This window comes from Vicugna pacos, chromosome 9 (genome assembly GCF_048564905.1).
Source record: "Vicugna pacos chromosome 9, VicPac4, whole genome shotgun sequence".
NCBI classification, from domain to species: domain Eukaryota; kingdom Metazoa; phylum Chordata; class Mammalia; order Artiodactyla; family Camelidae; genus Vicugna; species Vicugna pacos.
Genome location: NC_132995.1, coordinates 64,716,204 through 64,738,709, shown reverse-complemented (window position 1 = coordinate 64,738,709; position 22,506 = coordinate 64,716,204). Strand labels below are relative to the sequence as shown.

The window sequence follows — 22,506 nt, the reverse complement described above, 5'->3', positions numbered from 1 at the left end:
TTGACCCCAGGGTGAGAAAAGGTAACTCCCTGAGGTTGTACGATGCAGGTTTAGAGAAGCCTCTAGGTTGCCAGAGGGAAGCTGAAGGTCCCCATTAACCCTCCATCTTCTTCCTAAGGGGCTGGTTGCTGAGACAGGAGCCATCCCTTCTGAACAGGAATTCACATGGCACTTTCCAGTTTAGGGTCAAAGGACAGCATTATTGTGAGGTTCTTGGTGAGATGGACTTAACTATTTGAAAAAGCTAATTCAAATCAGTAAGCCCTTTTTGAATTCTGCAAAAACACTGATTTCACATGGTGAGGACTCAATATAAATGTGTTCAACAAATGAACAGAAACAGGAGAGGCAGCTCCAGACGAGTTCAACTGTCTCAGCAATTTTTATGGTTATTTGCTGAACCTGACAAAAGTGTTCGTCTGCGACTGAGATTTTTTTCAGCTCCTAGCCTTTCTTTCTTTACACAATTATATCCTTTTGCAAATGTTTTTTTGTTTGTTTGTTTCGTTGCAGTTTTGCAATTAATTCTTCATCCCCTCCTTTTAACCCACTGCACGGTGCTTCCTTACAAAAGATCCCCAGATCTGGAGGAAAAGCACCTGCATGTGTCTGGAGCAGCGGCGTGTCAGGCATTTTACACATACCATGTAAGGGGAGCTTTTTTCAGCTCTGTGACAAATACTCTTAATTCCCTTTCTAGAACATCACGGCAGAACCTTCTACGGCTCTCTGGTACAAATTATTTGAATTCTGGGTTCCTTATTGCTTTTACTGTAATCACAGCTTTATATGCACATGGGAACTGGAGGACCTCTGTCCGCTAATCCAGGTCATGCAGCATTTACTGGCTTTTCACATCTAACCTCAGAGGCCGAGGAACTTTCTGGAGCTGAATCCAGGTGATGCAAAGCTGAATTGACTGTTTCTTCCCAGTGACTGTTCCTTTCAGGCTCTTTGCTTGTCTCCTGTGATGGGAGTCCCTTTCATTGCTTTCAAAGTCAGCAAGGCCGGCAGCAGTCTCTGGCCCTACAGCATGTCTGTGTGTGCCTCACATTCACCGTAATACCACGGAGCAGCCTCATTACCAACCACAGCAGTTCTGTGGGTGGAAAGTCAAGCTGCTGTGCCTCACGGTGACGGGGACCCCCCTGTGCGTGCTTTTATCATGTCTCAGCCGGGGCTGTCACTCAGTATTTGTGCATCCGCTTGCCACCTCCCTGCTAGGTTTTCATTTCAGGAAGAGCCTCCTCAGGTCGTGTTCTCTCTGTGCACAGCCTGCTTGTTCCAGTAGAACGTAAGTCACTGCCAGCAGGGAGGATGCCTGGATCTTGGTTGCCAGTTTGACAGGGTCTACCTTTTCCAGGACATGAGTTCGCTGCCTGTCCTTAGCATGTGAGTTGGGGATGTGATATTTATGTCCAGAGAGATTTCCTTTCTTTTCTTTCAACTCAAGATGCTTCAATTTCTTTAAAACATTGATTCCTGTCTTGAAGCAGTTCTAAATTTTTAGACAAGGCTTTCAAGCTGGCCTGTTTTGTGAGGCTCTCTTACACTCAGTTTTAACTTTAATGTTAACATCCGCAAAGTGCTTTGACATGTTTTCCGGAAGGATGCAGTATGTATCACTTGATTGATGGTTCAATCAATGAGTAGTCCTTCCCAATGTTACTCAAAGTACTTAGCAGAGTGCTACAAATGCATCTTATGTCCTATATCCAAATTCTTCATTATCTCAAGAAACTCCTTCAAACTTGAGACACAGGCTTGAGACTCCTTTTCAAGAAATGAGAACTTTCTATTTACTGTCAGCAATGCACGTGTGATGACATAAATGCACTGTTTATATGACCTAAACACTTTTTAATTTAAAAATTGCACTTTTTAAAATAGTCAGAATAGTCCTCATTTATTTGAAGCAACTTAGTAACAACATACTATTTCAACTTAAATATAAAATTCCTATGAAATATCACTGTCATGTGGTAAAAATGTCACCTTGTTAATGTTTAATTGTCCAAGGCAATGAAGGAGAACTGTAGCACAGATAACTTAAAATAGCAGAAAATACAGAAAGGTTTTCCATTTGACAGCATATTGTATTTTGCATGAAATGAACCTAAATGTGAGAGACACTTTACCAATTACAACTTTTTAATGTTTAAAATCTTTTCTTCTGCCTGAATGAGGAGACAGGGGCAGAGGAGCAAAGAGACGTGTATTGAAACTTCGCTGTGTGTCACTCAAATACGGTGAAACACACAAGTAAGTGAAAGCAGATAGTTTTGAATGTGTCGGTGGCTCTAAGGATCATAAACAGTGTGGACTCTGAAATATTATCTGAAACTTGCAAGCTTAGTTTACAATGAAAATATGACTAGAGCAACGTAAATGTAACTAGAATTCTTAAAATTTTCAGGACTCCACTACAAAATTATAGTATGATTCTCTTCAAACAGTGTTCAGTGAGCATAATTTCCAAGAAACTATAGAATTAAAACTGACTTTTCTAATAAGAGAAAAATGAGGACCACAGATTGAAAAGAACTAATCAATGCTTACCATTAAACTTTTAAACTTCCTATTTTCTGCAATGTGAAAAAAGCCATCTCTTGTTAAAATCTTGATGTGCTTTGCTTCATTATTGTACCTGTGGGCAACGGATAACTTATGAATATAAATGTGTTTTTAATCAGCTGAAATCAATAATTACCAGAGGGCATGCCCCAATAACATTATAGGAATTAATTGTGAAGACAAAATATATACCTATGCCAATACACTGGTGACAGCTAATTAACAAAATGTATTTACTAGATTGGCTGAAGATACAACCAATATTTGAAGTGAGGGGGGGTGGTTAGGTTTGACCAATCACTATGCCGAATTTATTCATAAGATCAGTTTGAGAACACTGAAAAACAAAGTAAAACAAAATCAAGTAATTTATATTAGAATTTACTAGAAACACACACATATCAAGTCACCAAATTACAGTATTATGAAAGAAACCTAATATGCCAATTAGTGGCCTATAACACGTAATACTGTTTTTTCTAACAGATATTTTCAAGTATTCATGAACTGCATGGAGAGATGATGCATTATTTCTGCTGCAATTAGAACCTTGGTTTTCAACTTTCAGCGCGATACACGTCAGATGGTCTATGCAATTATGAAAACAGGAAATCTATTTCTGTAAAAGTACTCGTCCTACTTACTTAATGCTAATTGCATATTCTCCTGACTCTTTGGTCCTGTGCCTCACAAGGTAAGTACTATTTACCCTATTAATAAGTTCAGTCTCTGCCTGCAATCTTTCCATTGCTCCAGCATACCTGTAAGAAAGACAGACACAGAAAATGTGGGTAATGTACCTGGAAGAGAAGAGAGGCTAAAAATAAGTGATCTGTTGGGATTTTCATTTAGGAGCAGAACTGAGCTGATTTTGCTTCTAAACTAATTCTATTGCTTCAAAACAAATAATGGGGAAAAAAGTCCTTCAATTACATACAAATGCAAATGCTCTACAAAGATTACAACAGGGAAGTGAACAATGCTTAACACGAGCTAAATATTTATCAAATAAATAAATGGGACAAAGAACTAGTAGGTATTGGGTTAGAGGGAGAGTTGTGGGAAGTTTAGGGTCAAGAAAGAAAAAGACGTACTCAATAAAAAAAGGTTAAAAAAAAAAAAAGGAAAAAGACATGAAGGGAAGGACTGCCCTGTGTAAGATGCACTGAGATGTACACACATGCCTCCAAAAATGTCACCTTTTCTATGTGCAACAGTGTGAAATAAAATCTCCTTTGAGTGTCATTTTAAGAAAACTCATCATAATTTAAATTATTTTTATGATATAAAATTAATTCTTGTAATCCACAATTTGGCTAACCAGTTTTCTTAAGAAATTAAGTAGTAGTAGTAAAATGTTTAAAAGGTGGATATTTTCAAAACCAGAATTCAATTCTTCCTGAACTATGTTGGCCTTAAACATACCCAAATTCCATGACACCAACAATAAAAGGCCCAAAGTGAATGTTGAAATATTCTTTAGTGACCTTTCACATCAAATACAGGTTTAACATTTACTGGCAAAACACATTCGAGATGTTGGGTAATAAAAGTGAAAGGAAAAATTTTATGTTTCGATTGGCTAGCTTTCAAATCAGTATTCTTTGTTTTGTCTACACTGCAAAATTTCATGACACTGTGCCTTCCAGTTACATGCTGTACTGAAAATTTCAGTTCTGTCCTGGGCTCTGGGTAGCATTTTGATTTGGAAATGAGAAATTCTAAGAAATGTTTGTATTATTTCTTTGGTAATTGCTGCTTTCAGTGTCTCCTGGAGTTCCTACCAACTGCAGGCTGGGTTTCTAGGGTCGATTGATTTTTCTCTCTCTTTTCTCTCATATTATCTCTTTGATTTTTCTGGAGGATTTGCTCAATTTTACTTTCCAGTTCCTTTACTCAATATTTAATTTAGAAGAGCTCTTGAATGTTCTCTGATTGTTCCTTTTATAAAACATCCAGCTCACTTCTCTGGATGTATTTTCATCTCTTAATTCTGAGAATGTAAGTTAAAGGCTTTAAAAACAAATCTTTTGCCCATTCTAATGTTTGTCTTTCTTCCAGGTTTCTTTTTTTTCCATTTTATCTGTTCTCTACTTCAAGGTTTTTCTCAAATGTCTGGTTGCTCTTGGTTGTCTGCTCATAGTTAAGAGGGAGGCATCCAAGAATGGGCTGGAAGCTCTGTGTGGGGAGAGGAAGGTAAGCTCCTTGGGAACCTGATCGTTTGGCTAGAACCTGAGGGAGGGGCTGGATTTTAGGTTTTTAACTCGAGTCTATTCAGTTTCTTTAGAGAAAAGTCTTCCAGATTCCTTTCTGGACACAAGGAGAAGGGCAGCCCACGTGTCTGGGACCCAGCTGTCCCAGCACTGAAACGGGGCTGGTCCTGGAACAGGGCATCATCCCCCGTCTGTATACTGACTTTCCTTAATTTGACCCCTCTGTTTGCAGTTTGGCATCTCCCCAGTCTCTGCTGGGCCTGCTCTTTCCAAGTCCAGGCCCTGTATGGCTCAATTTCCCCACGTAATTTATCTTCTATCGCGTGTCTCCTGCAAGGGCAGGAAGAGGTAAGTTGCCTGACGACTTGGAGGATGAGGTAGGGCCCTTGGCATCTGTGTTCTTTCTGTCATATGGATTTTGAGACAGTTTCCCAGATTTAAGCCCCATGCCTCATCCCTGCCTTCATGCACCCCAAAACACAGCTAGATTGCTGAAGATAATACCGCTTGAATTGTGGTGTATTCCATGGTCTGTATGAGAGACAAAGTCTACGTTGTGGTAACAACTTGTTTGTAAATATGGAAAGAATGAATACACTATACAGTTGGTGATATTCAACTTCTTTACGACTTGAGAACCACAGTGTCATCTTCTCTAAACAGTTTAGTAATTCTAGAATTGAAGGTTCTATTTTCCAGTATAGTTGATCATTTTGTCCCAGCAGAAGGCATTTAATATGAAACTAACTGCTTAGTGTGAATAAATTGTCCAAGCTGATTAAAAAAAAAGTAATTTAAAAATTCCACATTTTTATTTCTTCCTATTTTCAAGGGTCTTCCCTCATGTGAACATCTTCATTTTTTTTAATCATTAGGAACAAACTATTCTAAATGGTTATATTTTCAATAGAATTTTACAAACTGGCACAAAAGAACATTTTAAAATAAAGGAATCAAGGGCTAATCTCTTGTGCCCCCAAATGGTTCCCAGGTAACTCATCAGTTTATTTCATAAAATCCATGTAGTCTGTGGCATGACTATCTCTAAAAATCATTATTTTTGTAACTACTCTGCCTTCTATGAAAAATACTAAAAGAAAAGAGAAATCTTCACACTCGCAGGATCTCACCAGTTCTTGATATTTTTTCAGTTTGATCATGGATGCTATCAGCTCTATTCAAATTTAATTGCTTTCAGGATTACAGTCTTTAATTCCATGAAAACTAAGACCTTGAATCTGTCTTAAACCAACTAAACAAATAGCAAAGATTTCTAGGTCCATCACAAGCCTGCTTCAATTTCTTCAGCAAGCTCAGTGCTGAAGGCCAGGGGGGGATGTCAGAGAAAGGAGACCATGGCTGCAGAAGGCAGGTGTGCCAGGGACAGGGCTGAGGAGAGGAATCCTGTACTTGGGACAATGTATTCGTACAGCAACCTGGCACTTCCCATGCTTTGTTTATGTAACCAAATAATCAGAATATTTTAACAGTATCAGACAACGCAGGTGCTATCTACACTTGCAAACTGAACTAGCACTGTTTCATGCTCAGAATCTCATTTATATACATATCCTGATATCTAATTTGTATGTATGTATTTCAATATCAAAATGAAAACAGATCCAATCATCTTTTAAGAGAAGCCAAATTCAAAATTCAGCAAACATAAAAGTAAACATACTTATGATTTGTACTTTGACAGATGGTGGAAATGGAATAACTTGGAATCCTGGCTCTATCTACCACTGACTAGTTGCTTGGCCTTAATCGTTGTTTCCTCATCTGTAAAATTAATAACAACCTTCCTTATACAGATACCAGAAAGACGGAATGAAATAAAACGTGTAAGTACCCAGTATACGTTGGTTGTTACATGATGATTATAACTGTCCTAGATTCTAAATAGATTTTTTTCCGGTTGAAGATCTCACTTCCCCTTAAACTCATAATGTCTAAAAAATAATAATCATTATCTACTTTGCTTCCTTGGTTCTGTAAGTGCTAATGCCAGCCTCCAAGTGGTAAGTGAGCTCCACACAGACCTAAAACTTTAGATGTGGCTACATCTTGCTCCTACCATATTGTGTGTTGTAAACTCTATTTTTAGGCTCTACTATCCTTTCTGGGCTAATTTTTAGTTTCAGACAATGGAATTATACTTTTTTCCTCTGCTTCATGAAATCGACTCTTCTAAAATACTATATATATATATATATTTGCGCATATCCCATCCCCCTCTGTGGCTGGTACAAACTTTGAATTTACAGTCAGGTACATGCAGTTGTATACACACACACACACCCCACTACATAAATTCATTATGGTGTTTTGTTGCATCTGAAAACACCTTTAGCCAGGACAAATGGAAATGGAACGCTGTTTACTACTCCCATGTTTAAGGCGTCCTCGAGCTAAGGGTATGATATTTCAACTTAGCTACATAAACATTTTTAATACTTACCAGGGTTGGCAAGAATAATCTACTGGTTTGGGCACCTAGGATATAAAAAGGCAAAAATAGATTGTTTACTTAAAGGGAGCTTTTAGAAATCAATCATTAATTCAGTTCAGCTGACTCAGCTTTGTAAAACCCCCAGGAGCGCAGTCCTACAACGAACAATCCATTGGCAATGTTACACACAGTGACTCATGGTGTATGTCAGGTATGTAGAAAATAATTCACATTACTTTAATTCATTCTTTCTACTGCCACTGTACCTCTAAAGGAAGAGATAACAGGAAAAATATGAATTGGAATCTTTTTTTAATCCTATCATAGCAAATTAAAATGAAAATGTTAGGAAAACCAAATGGCACTCTGCTTTCCTAAGACATTGGAAAAACAGGCAAAATAAACAATATCCCTTGGAAATAGACTCTTACTTTGTAACACACGTTTTAAATGCTGCTTTTGAAGTCTTGGTACCAACTGGGAAACCTTTTATTTATGAAAAAGCCATGGGATATATTTTTCTTTTTTCACCTATGGAGCTTTGCAAAAGAGAAAACCATTGCAATTTCTACACAAAGAAAGAAAAAAAAAACCTTCGAGTTGCTGATTACAACTAGAAAATGAACAAAGCCAAAGAAGGCATGCTAATATTCATAAAATAACAAAATGCATGCTGTGCAAAGGGGGACGAAGTTTATAAATCCCTAAGACAAGACTGAGAGTAGAGATAGTTTGTCTTGTGGTTAGAAAATTTTTTTGTATCCCCTGAGTCTGATGTATATATTCCTTGGTATTCCTGAGGCTTTTTATGTTGGTTAATTAAAAATGCCATTACTCTCATTTGTAACTGAGATCTGGTCAAAGTGAATCTCTCTCTAGCATGTCCATTTTCATCATGGGCTGTTACTATTTTGACCTTCCAGATGAAGAGTTACATATAAAAAATTATCTTCTTGGTCAGAACATCTCTAAAGTTCTTAATATTTAAATACTTTATCCCATAGATCACATTTTAAAGTTTACCACCATGTAGAATCCTGATACACAGCAAATAATACCGAATTTTGAACCTATTCAAATCCTGCAAATACTTTGTTATACCACCTTGTTTTCATAAGTAGAAATCAATCTTCAACAGTTTCCCTTTCGTGGGGGAGGGCAAGAGCTCAGTGGCAGAGCACACGCCTAGCATGCAGCAGGGCCTGGGTTCCACCCCCATTACCTCCATTTAAAAAAAAAGTTCCCTTTTGATTAGACACACGTAGCCTCTGCAATCTGTTGGGAAAAAATATTTTCTCCTTCCCTCTCCCTCTCTGTATTCTTCAAATGTATGCTTATTCCTAAACCAATCTCTCTCTCCCTTGGGAAGAGCTTCAGCATTCACTGGCTGTAGATTTTCTTAGCAGGGAAAGACCCACATGAACGAAGGGCAACGTAGAATTCTAAAGCAGAACAGATCTGAGGCCGTCCCGTCCTGGTATGTCCTGCTGGAGCCGCTTCTCCGTCCGGGGGGGTGTTTGTACCCCGTTGTGTGAAGAGCTAGGACTCCCATAACTGAGGTAGGAGTTCTGTCCTTTTCCATCTGACGCGAGCCCCTCCCTCCTTTTCTTTTCTGTGTGCTCTGGGCCCTTGTCTGAATGGGCCTTTCATGTGAAAGGCCACAGACGGTTTTCTTCTGGATACTCTCATCCTTGAGCATATTTTCAGCTTTGACCATTTTCCTCTGGCGCCTTTTTCTGCCTTTATCATAGGCTGTTTACCATTAAATGTCTGCTGTGGATACCGAGTTTGAAAGAACATGTTAGTGGGAACATAGCATACATGTAAAATAATGCAGGATACATGCGTCTTCCTAAAGTACATCTTACAGAAACCAGATGAGACAGGTAAAAGTGAGCTTTGTGTTTGTTAGGCTAGAAAAGTCATTATTTCATCCTTACTGAGGAAACATAACTTTCTAAGTTGCCAGTAGTTTTCTTTAAAAATATTCTTACTTCTTCAAATACTGAAGTTTCACTGTATAGAATTTCCATTTGGTGCCTTTTTATAGATCCTGTTTCTCTGCCGAGGTTTCCTACCCACTCATCGTGAACATACAGTTGACCCTTGAACAACACGGGCTTGAACTGCGTGGCTCCACTTACATGTGGATTTTTGTTTTCAGTAGTACATACTGCAACACTGTACGATCTGCGCTTGGTTGACTCTGGGGGTGGAACTGTGGATGTGGAGGGCTGCAGCTGGATATAGGTGGATCTTCCGCTGCTTGGAAGGCCCACGAACTAACCCTTCAGTGTTTCAAGGATCAACTGTCTTTCCCGTTAGGTCCCTGAGCACAGTTACTGTAACAGCTACTTTAAAAATCCTTTCCTGCAAAGGCCGTCATCTGGGACATCTGAGGGTTGCTACCCGTCGACTGTCTCTTCCTTGAAGTGTGGTTTGTGTTTCCTGTTTCTCTGTGCACTGAGTCGTTGTGGATAGTCTCTTGGACCATCTGATACACTGAAGAGGCCCTAGATTCTGCTATGTTCCTACAAAGAGTGTGGCTTCTCCTCAAGCAGGCAGTAACCTTGGCTGAATCCCAACTACAAACCCTTGTCTTCCCTTACCCAGCTGCGGTTAAGAGGCAACTGAATTCTCAGCTTACTCTGAGCTACCTGGAGTCTGTACCACTAAGACAGAGACTGGGGAACCATCTTACACAGAATCTGAGGGTCCCCCCTCCCGACGCCTTCCTTTCTTAGATCTCCTATTTCCCTTTCCAGCTTGTATTTGCTTCACACTCCATATTCTGTCTCTTCAAGCCAGAAACACTGTGAGATCTCTATCTGAATTGGGTGCAAGTAGCCATAAAACCAGGAACATCACCTAGTGTCACCCCCCTCTGAGTGTAACCTCCTCTTAACCAGAACCTTCAGACGTTTTTGTAAACAAATGTTTATCCAGAGTTTGTAGTTATTTTGTATAGGAGGACTGGTTCAATAGGAGATACTTGACTATTACCACAAGAACCCTTACTGCTTCCATTACTGCTGCTGTTAGCTGTGCATCTCTCAGCAACGCTGTATAGGTACTCTGTAGTTGGTTTTAATACTTTCTCTTTGTCTTCGATGGTCTGCAGTTTCACTAAATGTGGCCAGGTACTGAACTTTACTCTATACATTCGTTTTATTGTAAATTCTGGAAAATTCTCAGCCATTTATTTGAACAATGCTTTCCCAAAATTATCTATATTCTCTCCTTCAATAAGACGTATTTGAAATTGATCACTCCATTCTGTTACATTTTCTTCCTCCTAATCTCTCTGGACTGTTCACTGAGAAATTTCTTCAGATTTTTCTTCCAGTTTTCTATCCAATTCTATCCAACTGTGTCTAATAATGTTTCCACTTAAATTACTTTATCTAATTCTTTTTGAATATGCCCAGTTTGGAGAGTGACTTGTTTTCCTCTTAGACTTTTATTTCTTCATAAAATTTAGTGATTCCAAATTGTGAATTTTATAATCCTTGAGACTTTATCTGTAGAAATCCTTTGAGGCTCCAATCTAGAAAGAATTTGTACTTGTATTGGGGATGCAATGTGGAATCATTCTACACTATGCTTCTAGTTTAGAATTATTTAGGTCACAGATCCGGTCTGAATTTCAACCCCACACATGGATGGTTTTTGGATCTAAAGTTAAGATTTCTTAGGGAAGAGACACTGCTTTCTTTTTCCAACCCAGATCCAAGACAAAGATAAGCATATCTTCTGTTTTCTTCTTGCTCCCCTACTGAGGGCTCTGGGATCCACAGAGAGATACCCCAGTTTGCACTGTGCTGTGGCTCCAGGCTTTGTCTCCAGTTACCATAGGGCTGGAAGTGGGTGGTCTCTTATGTTCCTTCACCTCCTTCCACTTACCTTCACCTAACCTGACCTACAAACCAACAAACGGATCTATAATTTCATTAAGCAGTGCAATTTTAGTAGCTATTCATTAACTTTAAGCTACAGAACAATCATATTTAGTTGGCAGACCTACTCATACTTATGTGTTCCTCAATAACTCTTTGTCAGCTGAAAATTCGGAACCTGTTTCTCTTTCTAGTAACTAACTAGGTCACCAATACCATCCAATATGAGTCTATACGCTGATTTAATTAGTAGCTGGCATTGTTAGTTACCTACAATCAGGGGCTTTCGTTTGCTTTTTCACCCCTTTGTTCATTCATGTAAAGTTTACTAAATACCTACTATGTGCCAGCCTAGTCCTAAAATAAAACTTCAAATGTCATTTTATGCCTTATTCAAGGCTTGGTACATAAAATGCATAAAAGTTTTGATTTTATGTCTTTTAGGTTACCAAACAGCTTAATTCCCTGCTACCTGCCTACATAAAACATTACTTCTTTAAGCACAGGAAGCCTGAAGCTTGTTCATATAAATGACAGAATAGAGAAGCAAAAATGGCTTTGTAGCCACTTAAGAGTGCTATCAGTTTTTTTTTTAAAAGACTATTATGTAAGATAACAAATACGTGGCATTAGATCACAGAAACAATAGACATAGAGTAAACCTTTTTTGGATTCCCTTTGCTTTTGAATTGAAGCTTGAATAAGTGGAGTGAATTACTCTACAGACCACACCTGAGGTCAAGGATGACAGACATTCCCACTTATAATAGAAATCTAGGAAGGACTGAAATATAGCAAGCAAGACAGTTCAAGAAAGATTTTTTTCCTCCAAACTATTAACTCCATTATGTTAGTAAAAGAACTTCATTTACTTAGAATTAAGAACTTAAAAAGCTTCGTAGAATAAACACCAAATTATGATAAAATGTCACCCTAAACAGAAATTTATAAATTTCATAAAGCACCAGAGTACATTTTGTTACATCATTCTTCTTTTATCTGCCTAATGTGTTTGAGGTTTTCAGAAAATGTCATTATGATACTAAAGCATAGAAAAATGTACTAAGAGATTTGATTGAAGCATCTGTGGACTTGCATGCTTTCTAGCATGCTTTCAAACACTGGTTGGAGTGTAAGCTCTCTGTAGCTCAAAGTAACCAGAAATACATTAGACCCTACCACTCTCACCTCAGGGGGAAGAGGGAAATTTGTACATCTGATCAGTAGCCTTAGTTTCTTCCTTCTAAAACTTTGTAGAATTTACAAAATTAAATTGTTTGTTTACAAATTTAAATTTCCCTCTTGCATATATTCCCTTAACGTTTAATAATATTTTCTGACAATGGTGTATCATAATGATTTTGTAATCTTGATGACATTGGCCATACCTTTAAACATGAAATAATATGATCCCCAGAAAATATTAATAAAATTAATGAGGGACCAAACCAGTATCCTTTGTACATTCTTGCACAATTACAGCATCAAAAAACAAAACAAAGTAGGAAAAAGTAAAATATTCGTACTTACACAGGGGCAAGGCTTCACAGCATCGCTCGGAAAAAATCCAACCTCTCCAGATGCTAAATTTCTACCCTAAATTAGAGGGGGGAAAAGCCAGTGTTGAGAACACACTTAACACAAATGATCACCCCATAATGGTCTGTACATGGCGGTGCTACTCGGGATCCTCAGGACTGCTTCCACTTGGAATCCAGTCCTAAGTGTTAGCGTGCTGTGGCTTGGGGAGGGGAGCATGAGCAGAGGGTTTATAGCTGTTACTTACACACAGCTTCCGGTCACAATAATAGTGAGAATTCAAGTTCAACTCTCCAGTCCACCACTCAGTTTTGTTAACTGCACACCCCTCAATTCCATATAGAGATAACAGCATTCTGTGTCTTTCAGTTTTATCATCATTCACACAAGTAGATCACACCGGTTTTGTGCAAGCCCAGAACTGACTAGGAATTTGATTTAAATGGTTACTACTGGTGCCCCTAACAGAACCCCTGAGAACGTTCCTCCAGCAGGACGAGACATTGCAAGACAGGTGGCAGCGGAACACAGCGTGTTACGACGTTTTAGCAATGATGCTCAGATTCAGGAGAAAAAAATAGGATAATGACTAAAGGAAGACGACATCTTGTCAGAGGAAAGGCTTTTAACGCAAAATGGCATTGTAAATGAGGCGAGGAGGAGGAAATTAACGGTAAGAAAACCTAAGCACAAAATGGACCAAAAAATACTTAGTCAGGTTCCTCTTTAAACCAAGCTCATGACACAACTGTTTCCCTTTTCCAGAAAGACGAACTATACTCAAAACATACCACAACAATCAGAACATGTACTTAAAAAGTTCTTTTGAGATTATTTCTCCTTGTTCAGAAACTGGGCTTGAAATACCATATAATATCATTTATATGTGGAATCTAAAAAGACAAACGAACTTATTTACAAAACAGAAACAGACTCTCAGACAGAGAAAACAAACTTATGGTCACCAGGGAGGGAAGAGGGTGGGAAGGGATAAGTTAGGAGTTCGAGAGTTGCAGATACTAATATATATAAACTAGATAAACAAGTCCATACTCTATAGCACAGGGAACTATATTCAATATCTTGTAGCAACTTATGGTGAAAAAGAATATGAAAACAAATGTATATTCATGTATGACTGAAGCATTATGCTGTACACCAGAAACTGACACAAAATTGTAAACTGACTATACTTCAATTAAAAAAAAAATATATATATAGAAAAAAATTGCTTGCTTCTTGGTACCTCAGATAAGTAAGTCACATTATAATTGGCTCCTACAGGCTCTAAAATTTTTAACAGAAGAGTAACAACAACAAAAAGAATCAGAAAACGTCTCCCTCTTGAAGCAGTTACCCCTTTGTTCTCAGAGATCTGGGCTATGAGTTTGTGGAGAAAATTTTAAAAAAATGGGAATCCAGAATTAAAGACTGATGAGGATGAAGATGAAGAGAAGGAAAAAGGGAAGATGGGGGAAGGGAGAATGGGAAAGGGAGGGGCAGTGGAGCAGAAAAGGTGGCAGAGTCAGAGGTGAGAGGAAAAGAGGAGGAAAGGGCAGGGTCAGGGTCGGATCCAGGGAGATCAGTTCAGTAACCAAGCAAGGAGAAGATACTAATTTTGGCAAGAATTGAGCGGAATATTCCCTCATTTATCCAACAAATACACTAGTGTTCATTTAGACACTGAAAAAAAAAACGCAAACATTTATAAAAACAGTTCTTGTTTCCCCCTACATTTTCACAAGCTTTGTATGCATATAATACCAAGCAGAAAGGCCTAAAAGCTGTTAGAGCGGTACAGAAGAGAGGCTGTGGAAATTAGGAAGTATTGGGGGTTTGCCAGAAGGCTACATGGAAGAGGGGAGCACGTGAATGTAAAATGTGCTGGGTTTTAACAAAGATGGCGATGTGTTGTCCATTATTAGACCCCATTTAAAGGGAACTATTTGCTACAGGTGACATTTCACTATGGTGTTTGGGACTTGCCTGTGGATTAGATATGGGAAGAGAAGTCTATGAGAGTTAAAGAATGGGGGAAAAGTCAAGGACGGGGGTGACTGCACAATCTGTCCAAAGATAACAGGCTTAGACGACAATCACACAGAGGGGAAATTTGAAATCGTACGAGCAACACTGTCATGGGAGAACATGCAGTGAGGAGAAAATAAACAACTTACAGAAGTTAGTGTAACTAAGAAGGCAGGAGGGCACCACCAGGAGGAGGAGACTCAGGCTAGTGTGATGGCAGCACAGTAACTCTGAGGGTTGAATGAAGTGCTGAAGTGCTTCCTTCATTCAGCTACTTACCGAGTGCTTTTTGGTGCTTTATTTTAAGCATGGCACTGAGATACAAGTAAACAAATGTAATATTTGGGGACTATATGACTAGTAGACCTTTATATATAAATATGTAATACTGCAATGCTACCTGAGTACAAAATATAAGGGGGCGGTGAGAAGCATATACTGATGGGGGCTCAGAAGAGAAGACGATAAGGGTGATTGTCTTTAAAAAGTAAAATAAAGCCTCTGAGAGTGTGTTAAAGGAGCTAAGTCTGTTTTTTCAGGGGAAAGGCCTAAGCAAGAGCTTTATAATGGTTTTTTAAAACTGTACTGGAAATAAAAGGAATCCAAATTGGAAGAGAAGAGGTAAAATTGTCACTATATGGGGATGACATGATGCTATATATTGAAAACCCTAAAAGCGCCACATGAAAACTACTAGAGCTAATAAAAGAATTAGGCAAAGTAGCAGGATACAAGATTAACATACAAAAATCAGTTGCATTTTTTTACACTAAAATTGAATTTGCAGGAAAAGAAAGTAACGAAACAATCCCTTTTAAAATTGCATCCAAAATAATAAAATACTTGGGAATTTATCTAACCAAGAAGGCGAAACACTTTTACATGGAGAACAAAATGTTGGTTAAGGAAATTAAAGATGATTTAAAGAAATGGAAAGATATCCCATGTTCTTGGATTGGAAGAATCAGCATTGTTAAAATGGCCCTACCACCCAAGGCAATATAGAGTTTTAATGCAATCCCTATCAAATTACCCATGACATTTTTCACAGAACTAGAATAAACAATCCTAAAATTTATATGGAATCACAAAAGACCCAGAATTGCCAAAGAAATACTGAAGAAAAAGAACAAAGCTGGAGGAATAACCCTCCCACACTTCAGACAATACTACAGAGCTACAGTAATCAAAACAGTGTAGTATTGACATAAAAACAGACATGTGGATCAATGGAACAGAATACAGAGCCCAGCAATAAACCCACAAACCTATGGTCAATTAATCTTCGATAAAGGAGGCAAGAATATACAAGGGAGAAAAGACAGTCTCTTTAGCAAGTGGTATTGGGAAAACTGGACAGCAGCATGTACATCAATGAAGTTAGAACACTCCCTCACTCTATACACAAAAATAAACTCAAAATAGCTTAAAGACTTAAATATAAGACAAGACACGATAAACCTCCTAGAAGAAAACATTCTCTGACATAAATCTTAGCAATGTTCTCCTAAGGCGGTCTCAGACAATAGGAATAAGAGCAAAAATAAACAACTGAGACCTAATTAAATGTATAAGCTTTTGCAGAGCTGGGGAAACCATAGGCAAAACAAAAGACAACCTATGGAATGAGAGAAAATATTTGCAAAAGATGAGTCTGACAAGGGCTTCATTTCCAGAATATATAAACAACTCATACAACTTAACAAAACAAACAACACAATCCAATGTCAGGCAGAAGACCTAAACAAGACTTCTCCAGTGAAGACATACAAATGTCCCATAGGCACAGGAAAAAATGCTCAATATCCCTAATTATCAGAGAAATGCAAATCAAAACTACAATGAGGTGTCACCTCACACCCGTCAGAATGGCCATCATTCAAAAGTCCACAAACAATAAATGCTGGAGAAGGTGTGGAGACAAGGGAACCCTCCTACACTGCTGGTGGGAATGTAGTTTGGTGCAGCCATTATGGAAAACAGTATGGAGATTCCTCAAAAAACTAAAAATAGACTTACCATATGATCCAGCAGTCCCATTCCTGGGCATATATCCGGAGGGAACCTTAATTCAAAGAGACATGCACCCCAATGTTCACAGCAGCACTATTTACAATAGCCGAGACATGGAAGCAACCTAAATGTCCATTGACAGGTGACTGGATAAAGAAGTTGTGGTATATTTATACAATGGAATAATACTCAGCCATAAAAAAGAATAAAATAATGCCATTTGCAGCAACATGGATAGGCCAAGAGATCATCATTCTAAGTAAAGTAAGCCAGAAAGAGAAAGAAAAATACCATATGATATCACTCATATCTGGAATCTAAAAAAAAGAAAGGACAAGGACACTATGAACTCATCTACAAAACAGACTAGCAGACATAGTAAACAATCTTAAGGTTACTGGGGTAGGGGGGGTGGGAAGGGATAAATTTGGGAGTTTGAGATTTACAAATAGCCACTATATATAAAAATAGATTAAAAGTTTCTGCTGTATAGCACAGGGAACTATGTTCAGTAACTTGTAATAACCTTTAATGAAAAAGAATATGAAAATAAACATACATAGGCATATGCATGACTGGGACATTGTGCTGTACACCAGAAATGGACACACTGTAACTGAAGGTACTTCAATTAAAAAAAACTATATTGGAAGATGTGTCAACAAATTGGAAAACGATGGCTGTTATATGAATGGTAAACTGTCACCTCCTGTTTGTCATCCAAAAATCAGAAAAAGAATAAAAGGTCTTATCCTATGGAATGCAGAGTTCAGACGAAGGAGTGATGCTCTGTGACAGTGTGTGTCAGCCACTGTAACAGCGCCTATCTCCCCAAAACAAAGGTGCTGCAGGCCCCCTCCTACAGGCCAATACGTCACTTCTCTGCCAAACTCGGGTCACATGTTACTGCCTCTATCATATCTTCTGGAAAATACTCCTCAGTCTGCAGATCCAGACTTCATTGCACCCTGTGTTCCACTGCCCCTTCACATACTGTTAGTTCATGTGCCACGTGAGGTGATTACGTGGTCTCCTGCAGGACTAGACTGTGAATTATCTGAGACCTGGGACAGCGTCTTCATCACTTTTTATAACAGAATGTCATACGCATAGCAAGCACTTAATATTTGTTATCTGAGGCATTTCTCAATCTGATAGTCCCATGTCAAGGAGCAGTGTGACCTTAAATTCTTCTTCATTGAAAAGAATAAAATATGTCACACTTTGTCTTTACACAGACAAGTGCTGAGAAGCATTAGGCTGCCATTTCTATATGAAATTACTCTTAGAATGCCTCTGCTGGCCCCACCCCTGGTGTTTGTACAAGGAGTGCACGTTGGGGAATGCCGCACACCGCAGACAGCAAGAGAGGCCACAAGGAACGGGAGAGCAGGAGACACCTGAACAGATTATATAATTTCTGGAGGTATATGGACTGGCCCACCTGTTTTGTCTTTCTTCCTTTCTAGAACTGAGGGTTCCACCTAAAAGGCATGGATGGGAACTGAAAACTATTCGAGAAAATCGATGAAGGGGCCATAGTTGAATAAGAAATATCCTAAAACTAGGATAACTATATAATTTTCCGTCCAAAGCAGGATCTTTAGAGAGTAATGGGGTAGTGATTAATAACTACACCAGGACAAAGGGTATGAATCGGGACTGTTATGGGTAAACCAGAACACATGGTTACTGTATCAAAAACCATTTTGTTCTTTCTCATTGCATTTCAAGAACATTATTGGAGGTCTCCCAGGAGAAAGAATCTTTCGCTAAGCAGACTACCAAGGTCATTCTGAATTGTTTTTTCCTTAATGGAATGCCCTAGCAGTGCTGGTTACACTTCCTCAATGGTCACAGGCGTCCCTTAGGTGACAAACAGGTGAGACAGAATTTAACATCTCTTAACAGACGAAGAAAGTTACATTCCCTCACTAATTTCTATGAGATGTCAGTTTTAGCCACAGGAGATAATATGTGCTGTATTTAACGATTTTCCACTTACTAAGGGAATAGCCATCCTACAACATTTGGAAGATTAAAAAACAAAGTAGTGTGTAGGTGGGGTGTCTTTGGGCGGAGCAGCTGTCAATCCCCTACGCATGGATGGGAAGTGTAGATTGCAGCTATGAAATAAAGCATTTTCAAAGCCAGTGATGTTGTGAAATTTTTACTAACCTTGATAAGAAACATGTAGCTGAATTTCCTCCTCCTTCACTTTCCTGTGTAGGCATTTTGTTCCGGGTCAGGTAATCAACTTGTCATTCCTTTCACGCCTATTATTACAGGTGCCAGAGACCAGGAGTCTTCTTTGAGTTACCCTCCAGTCTCATATTTGTTGTTGTGAGTCCCTTAACACTTTCAAGGTCAACTGGAAAACACTCCTCTCTTATAGTTAAGTGTCATCTGATGTACCAAACACTGCTATGTTTATATGCATTTATTCTGCAGGGCATTCTCTACATTATGTGATGGGACTTTCATAAATCTAACAGTACAGGTTGGGTCATTCTTATGAAAATATTCTGTTTGGAAAGTACCTGAGAAATAGGTTATGAGCTATGATATACCTCTATAATATTCATATAATATTCATTAAATATATTGGAGCAGACACAAAGCAACATAATATTAAATTATAATTCATAAAATAATGCCTTTTTTTCCTGAAAAGAAAATTGCTCCCTTTAGAAAAATGGATCAAACTAAAATTATTGACAGTGATCTCTGAAATTCCTGAACATCACAAACATAAATGCGTATTCACACATTTATTTCTAACTGATCTTAGGTTATAACCATTTTTCATTTTTCTTCAATAAGAATCCACAGTGAATCATAATGAATTTAAATTTGCTGGTAGAAATGATATGTACAATGTACCTATGTGGAGAGAAACATTAACGTGTGCTAGAGTGGCAGAGTTAAAACTGCATTTTTAAACTCATAGACAAAGATGGCTTAAAGTGACAGAGAATATCCTCCAGAAGTCTTAATCGTAAATTGCTTGGCTCCTAACTTTGCAAGAAGGAGAAAGAATTGCTTTAAAAAAAAAATACAGTGTCTTTTCCCTGTGGCTCATTTATCCCCTTAATACCACCTGGACTGGAGCTTTCATGCACTCCTGGAAGAGCACTGAACAATTTGAAACAGATGTGGGAAGCTGAATGTAAAAGGGACAGATTAATGGTTATTTATGAAAGACAGAGAATTCTCCCAAGTTACAATGCCCTAAACACTTTAAATGTATGCTTGATGGTGCTGTGGAGATTACGAAGCAATTTATCACACATGGGTAACAGCCAGAGCAACTGTCACCCTGGCCAGTCACTCTCTCATTGTCAGAAATACAGTCTGGGGTAGGGGTTGGGGTCAGGGAGAGACATAGAAGGGTGGCCGTGAATTATGGGAATACAGGTGAATACACAAATTAGTATATCGACCGGAGAGATAGATAGCTTTTAGCTAGCACGATTCTGGAATTGTTCTGACAGGCTTTGCGAGTACACGTAATGGAACCAAAGGACCGGGAAAGGAGAGAAGACCATGACAAAGAACTTGTCTGAAACCGGGCTTTGTAAGGAGCGCTCTGCGATCATAGCTGCAGCCACATTGGAACCAGTGTCATCAGTTAGACAGGTATCTATCAGTGCTAGTCCCTGGGAGCTGAGAAAGGCAGTACCATACAGCAGGAAGCGGCATCTAAAGAGCTCATTCTATTCCCAGCTCTGCTATAGAACCTGTGCAACCGGAGGCACAGCGCAGTGGTAAAACAAGGATGATGACAAGATCCACCACACACGCCTCGCCGGGTGGTACAAGGATGAAAGAACTAGGGTGTGTGGAAGCACTTGGTAAATGCTAAAAAAAACCCCTATTTTCTATTTTTTCCACAAAATTGCTTTTCATTTAATCTCAATATTTTTTACTTCTAAATTTTCATTTTCTAGTTGGCCTATTCACATGTTACTAAAATAGAAATGCTTAGTCCTGTGGTTAATCCCACCACTGTTTATGCAAGCTTGCTAAGCCACAAGTTAACAGATTCTCACAAGTTTCACCTGAACAGGAAATAATTACATTCCACTCAGACCATTTCTGTGTCTCAAATGTCCTAATGCTTCCTTGCAAGTACACACGTTTTTCCTTTGTTAATTGCTCCTTATATGATTAAGATACACATTTTTTCCACCAGCAAACACCTTGAAAACTTGCCAAGCGTGATTGCATGTGGCTATACTGAATGCTCATGACAGTGAATTCCAAGATCTTTATGCACGTGCACAGAAGAACCAAACCATAAACCATGTGCTTTTACCATTTCTTAGTCAAAAGAGAACAAGACCTTCAACTTTTGGCCAATGGATAAACAGTAAACATGAGGTTTTTCAAAAGACTGTATGAAATTCACATTCTTGGCATCATTCATCTGTAGGTAAGTAGCTCATAGGCTTAGAATTCTCAATAGCTCTAAAAAAAAAAAGCATGTATCTTGGTCTAGGATCTTTGAAATTAAATTTATCTTCAATGTGTAAGGGTTTATAACTGCATCAAATCATCAAAATATTTGACAAAGGCCCCCATTATATATGATAGCTTTTCCAGTGCACACACTATTATGTTTACTATATCTCTGAAATTTTGGCAGACAAAAGTATCAACCCCCCACCCCCCAAAAAAAGAGAAAAAAGTTGTGAAATGTACACTAAAAAAAAAACCCACTTAAGAGCTGTAAGCTGTATTTCTACACTTACTAAGATGTGAGATGAATATAGCAACATCATGAGACTTTGCAGAATATTTTTCTTGTTATCCAAAAGATGTGCTCTGTGAGGCTCCTGGATTTCTCCAGCGGGGAAGGGAGCTTTCTAGTTATGGGTGTCCGGGGGCTTCTTCTCCTAAGTCTCACTGGGTAAGACACTGTACACACTGTAACCTTTAATCGAAACCTTACAACTTCCAAATAAGTGGAAAATAAATTCAGCAAGCAAAACCTAGTCTGATGGAGGCAGGCCAAATCCTAAGTGATTATTCAATTCAAAACCCAGAAAGAAGAATACTTTTACCACATCTTGGAAGAAATCCTATTTGGAGAGAGGCTATGTAGCTCCCCCCCACTCCCCCCTGCCCTGTCCCCTACAAATAACTCAGGATTAGCAAAGGTCCAAAACATAGACATTTGTTTTTCTAATCCTGGCGGACAATTGATGAATGTTTTCCTATCCTTGGTGATTTTAATTTTAGGCAATCGCAAAGGAAGTGTTCTGAGGAACAGCACCATGCAGGTCACATGCTCGTGGCAGCATTAGGTATTTCTGAAGAATTTACTTAGAATTAGAACTTCAATGAAAAATGTGCTGGCTTCTTAACAGGTACACTGTGCTAGGTACTAGGAGATTAAATGTGCATAACATGGCTACTATCTTCAGGGATCCCACTCAGACCATGTCCTTCCCTTAATCAGCTTTTGCTTTGGTTATCTTCATAGATTTTTCACAACATTTTGGATCAGGAAAAAAAAAAAAAACAACCTACGAGGTAATCATTTGTTGTGCATAGAGAATCAGGAGGCCCGTGTTCTCTTCCGGCTTCCAGATCCCGAGTAAGTCATTCAGCCTCTCTTGGCTTCCGTGTTCTCATCTGTGAAATGGCAGGGTTTGACCCGAGGATTTCTGGGGTCTCTTACTACCAAAGTTCTTTGTTTATACGAGCACTTTTCCCAAGTCCCTACAGTTCTCTGCTCAGTTACTGTTACCAAGGAATAATCAACTCACAGATTCTTAATCAGGGC

The 22,506-nt window shown here is 38.6% G+C and overlaps 1 protein-coding gene across 7 annotated transcripts in view; it reads right to left on the bottom strand.

Moving 5' to 3' along the window:
• VAV3 (vav guanine nucleotide exchange factor 3) overlaps positions 1–22,506 on the bottom strand; it is a 387,336-nt gene that overhangs the window by 27,370 nt on the left and 337,460 nt on the right. For all 7 annotated transcript variants that reach the window (XM_072968102.1, XM_072968098.1, XM_072968101.1 and 4 more), the window contains 4 exons: positions 12,666–12,731; positions 7,249–7,283; positions 3,219–3,335; positions 2,560–2,647 (listed from right to left, as the gene is read on the bottom strand). In XM_072968102.1, coding sequence (XP_072824203.1) covers positions 2,560–2,647; positions 3,219–3,335; positions 7,249–7,283; positions 12,666–12,731 — 306 coding nt within the window. The remainder of the gene's footprint in view (positions 1–2,559; positions 2,648–3,218; positions 3,336–7,248; positions 7,284–12,665; positions 12,732–22,506) is intronic.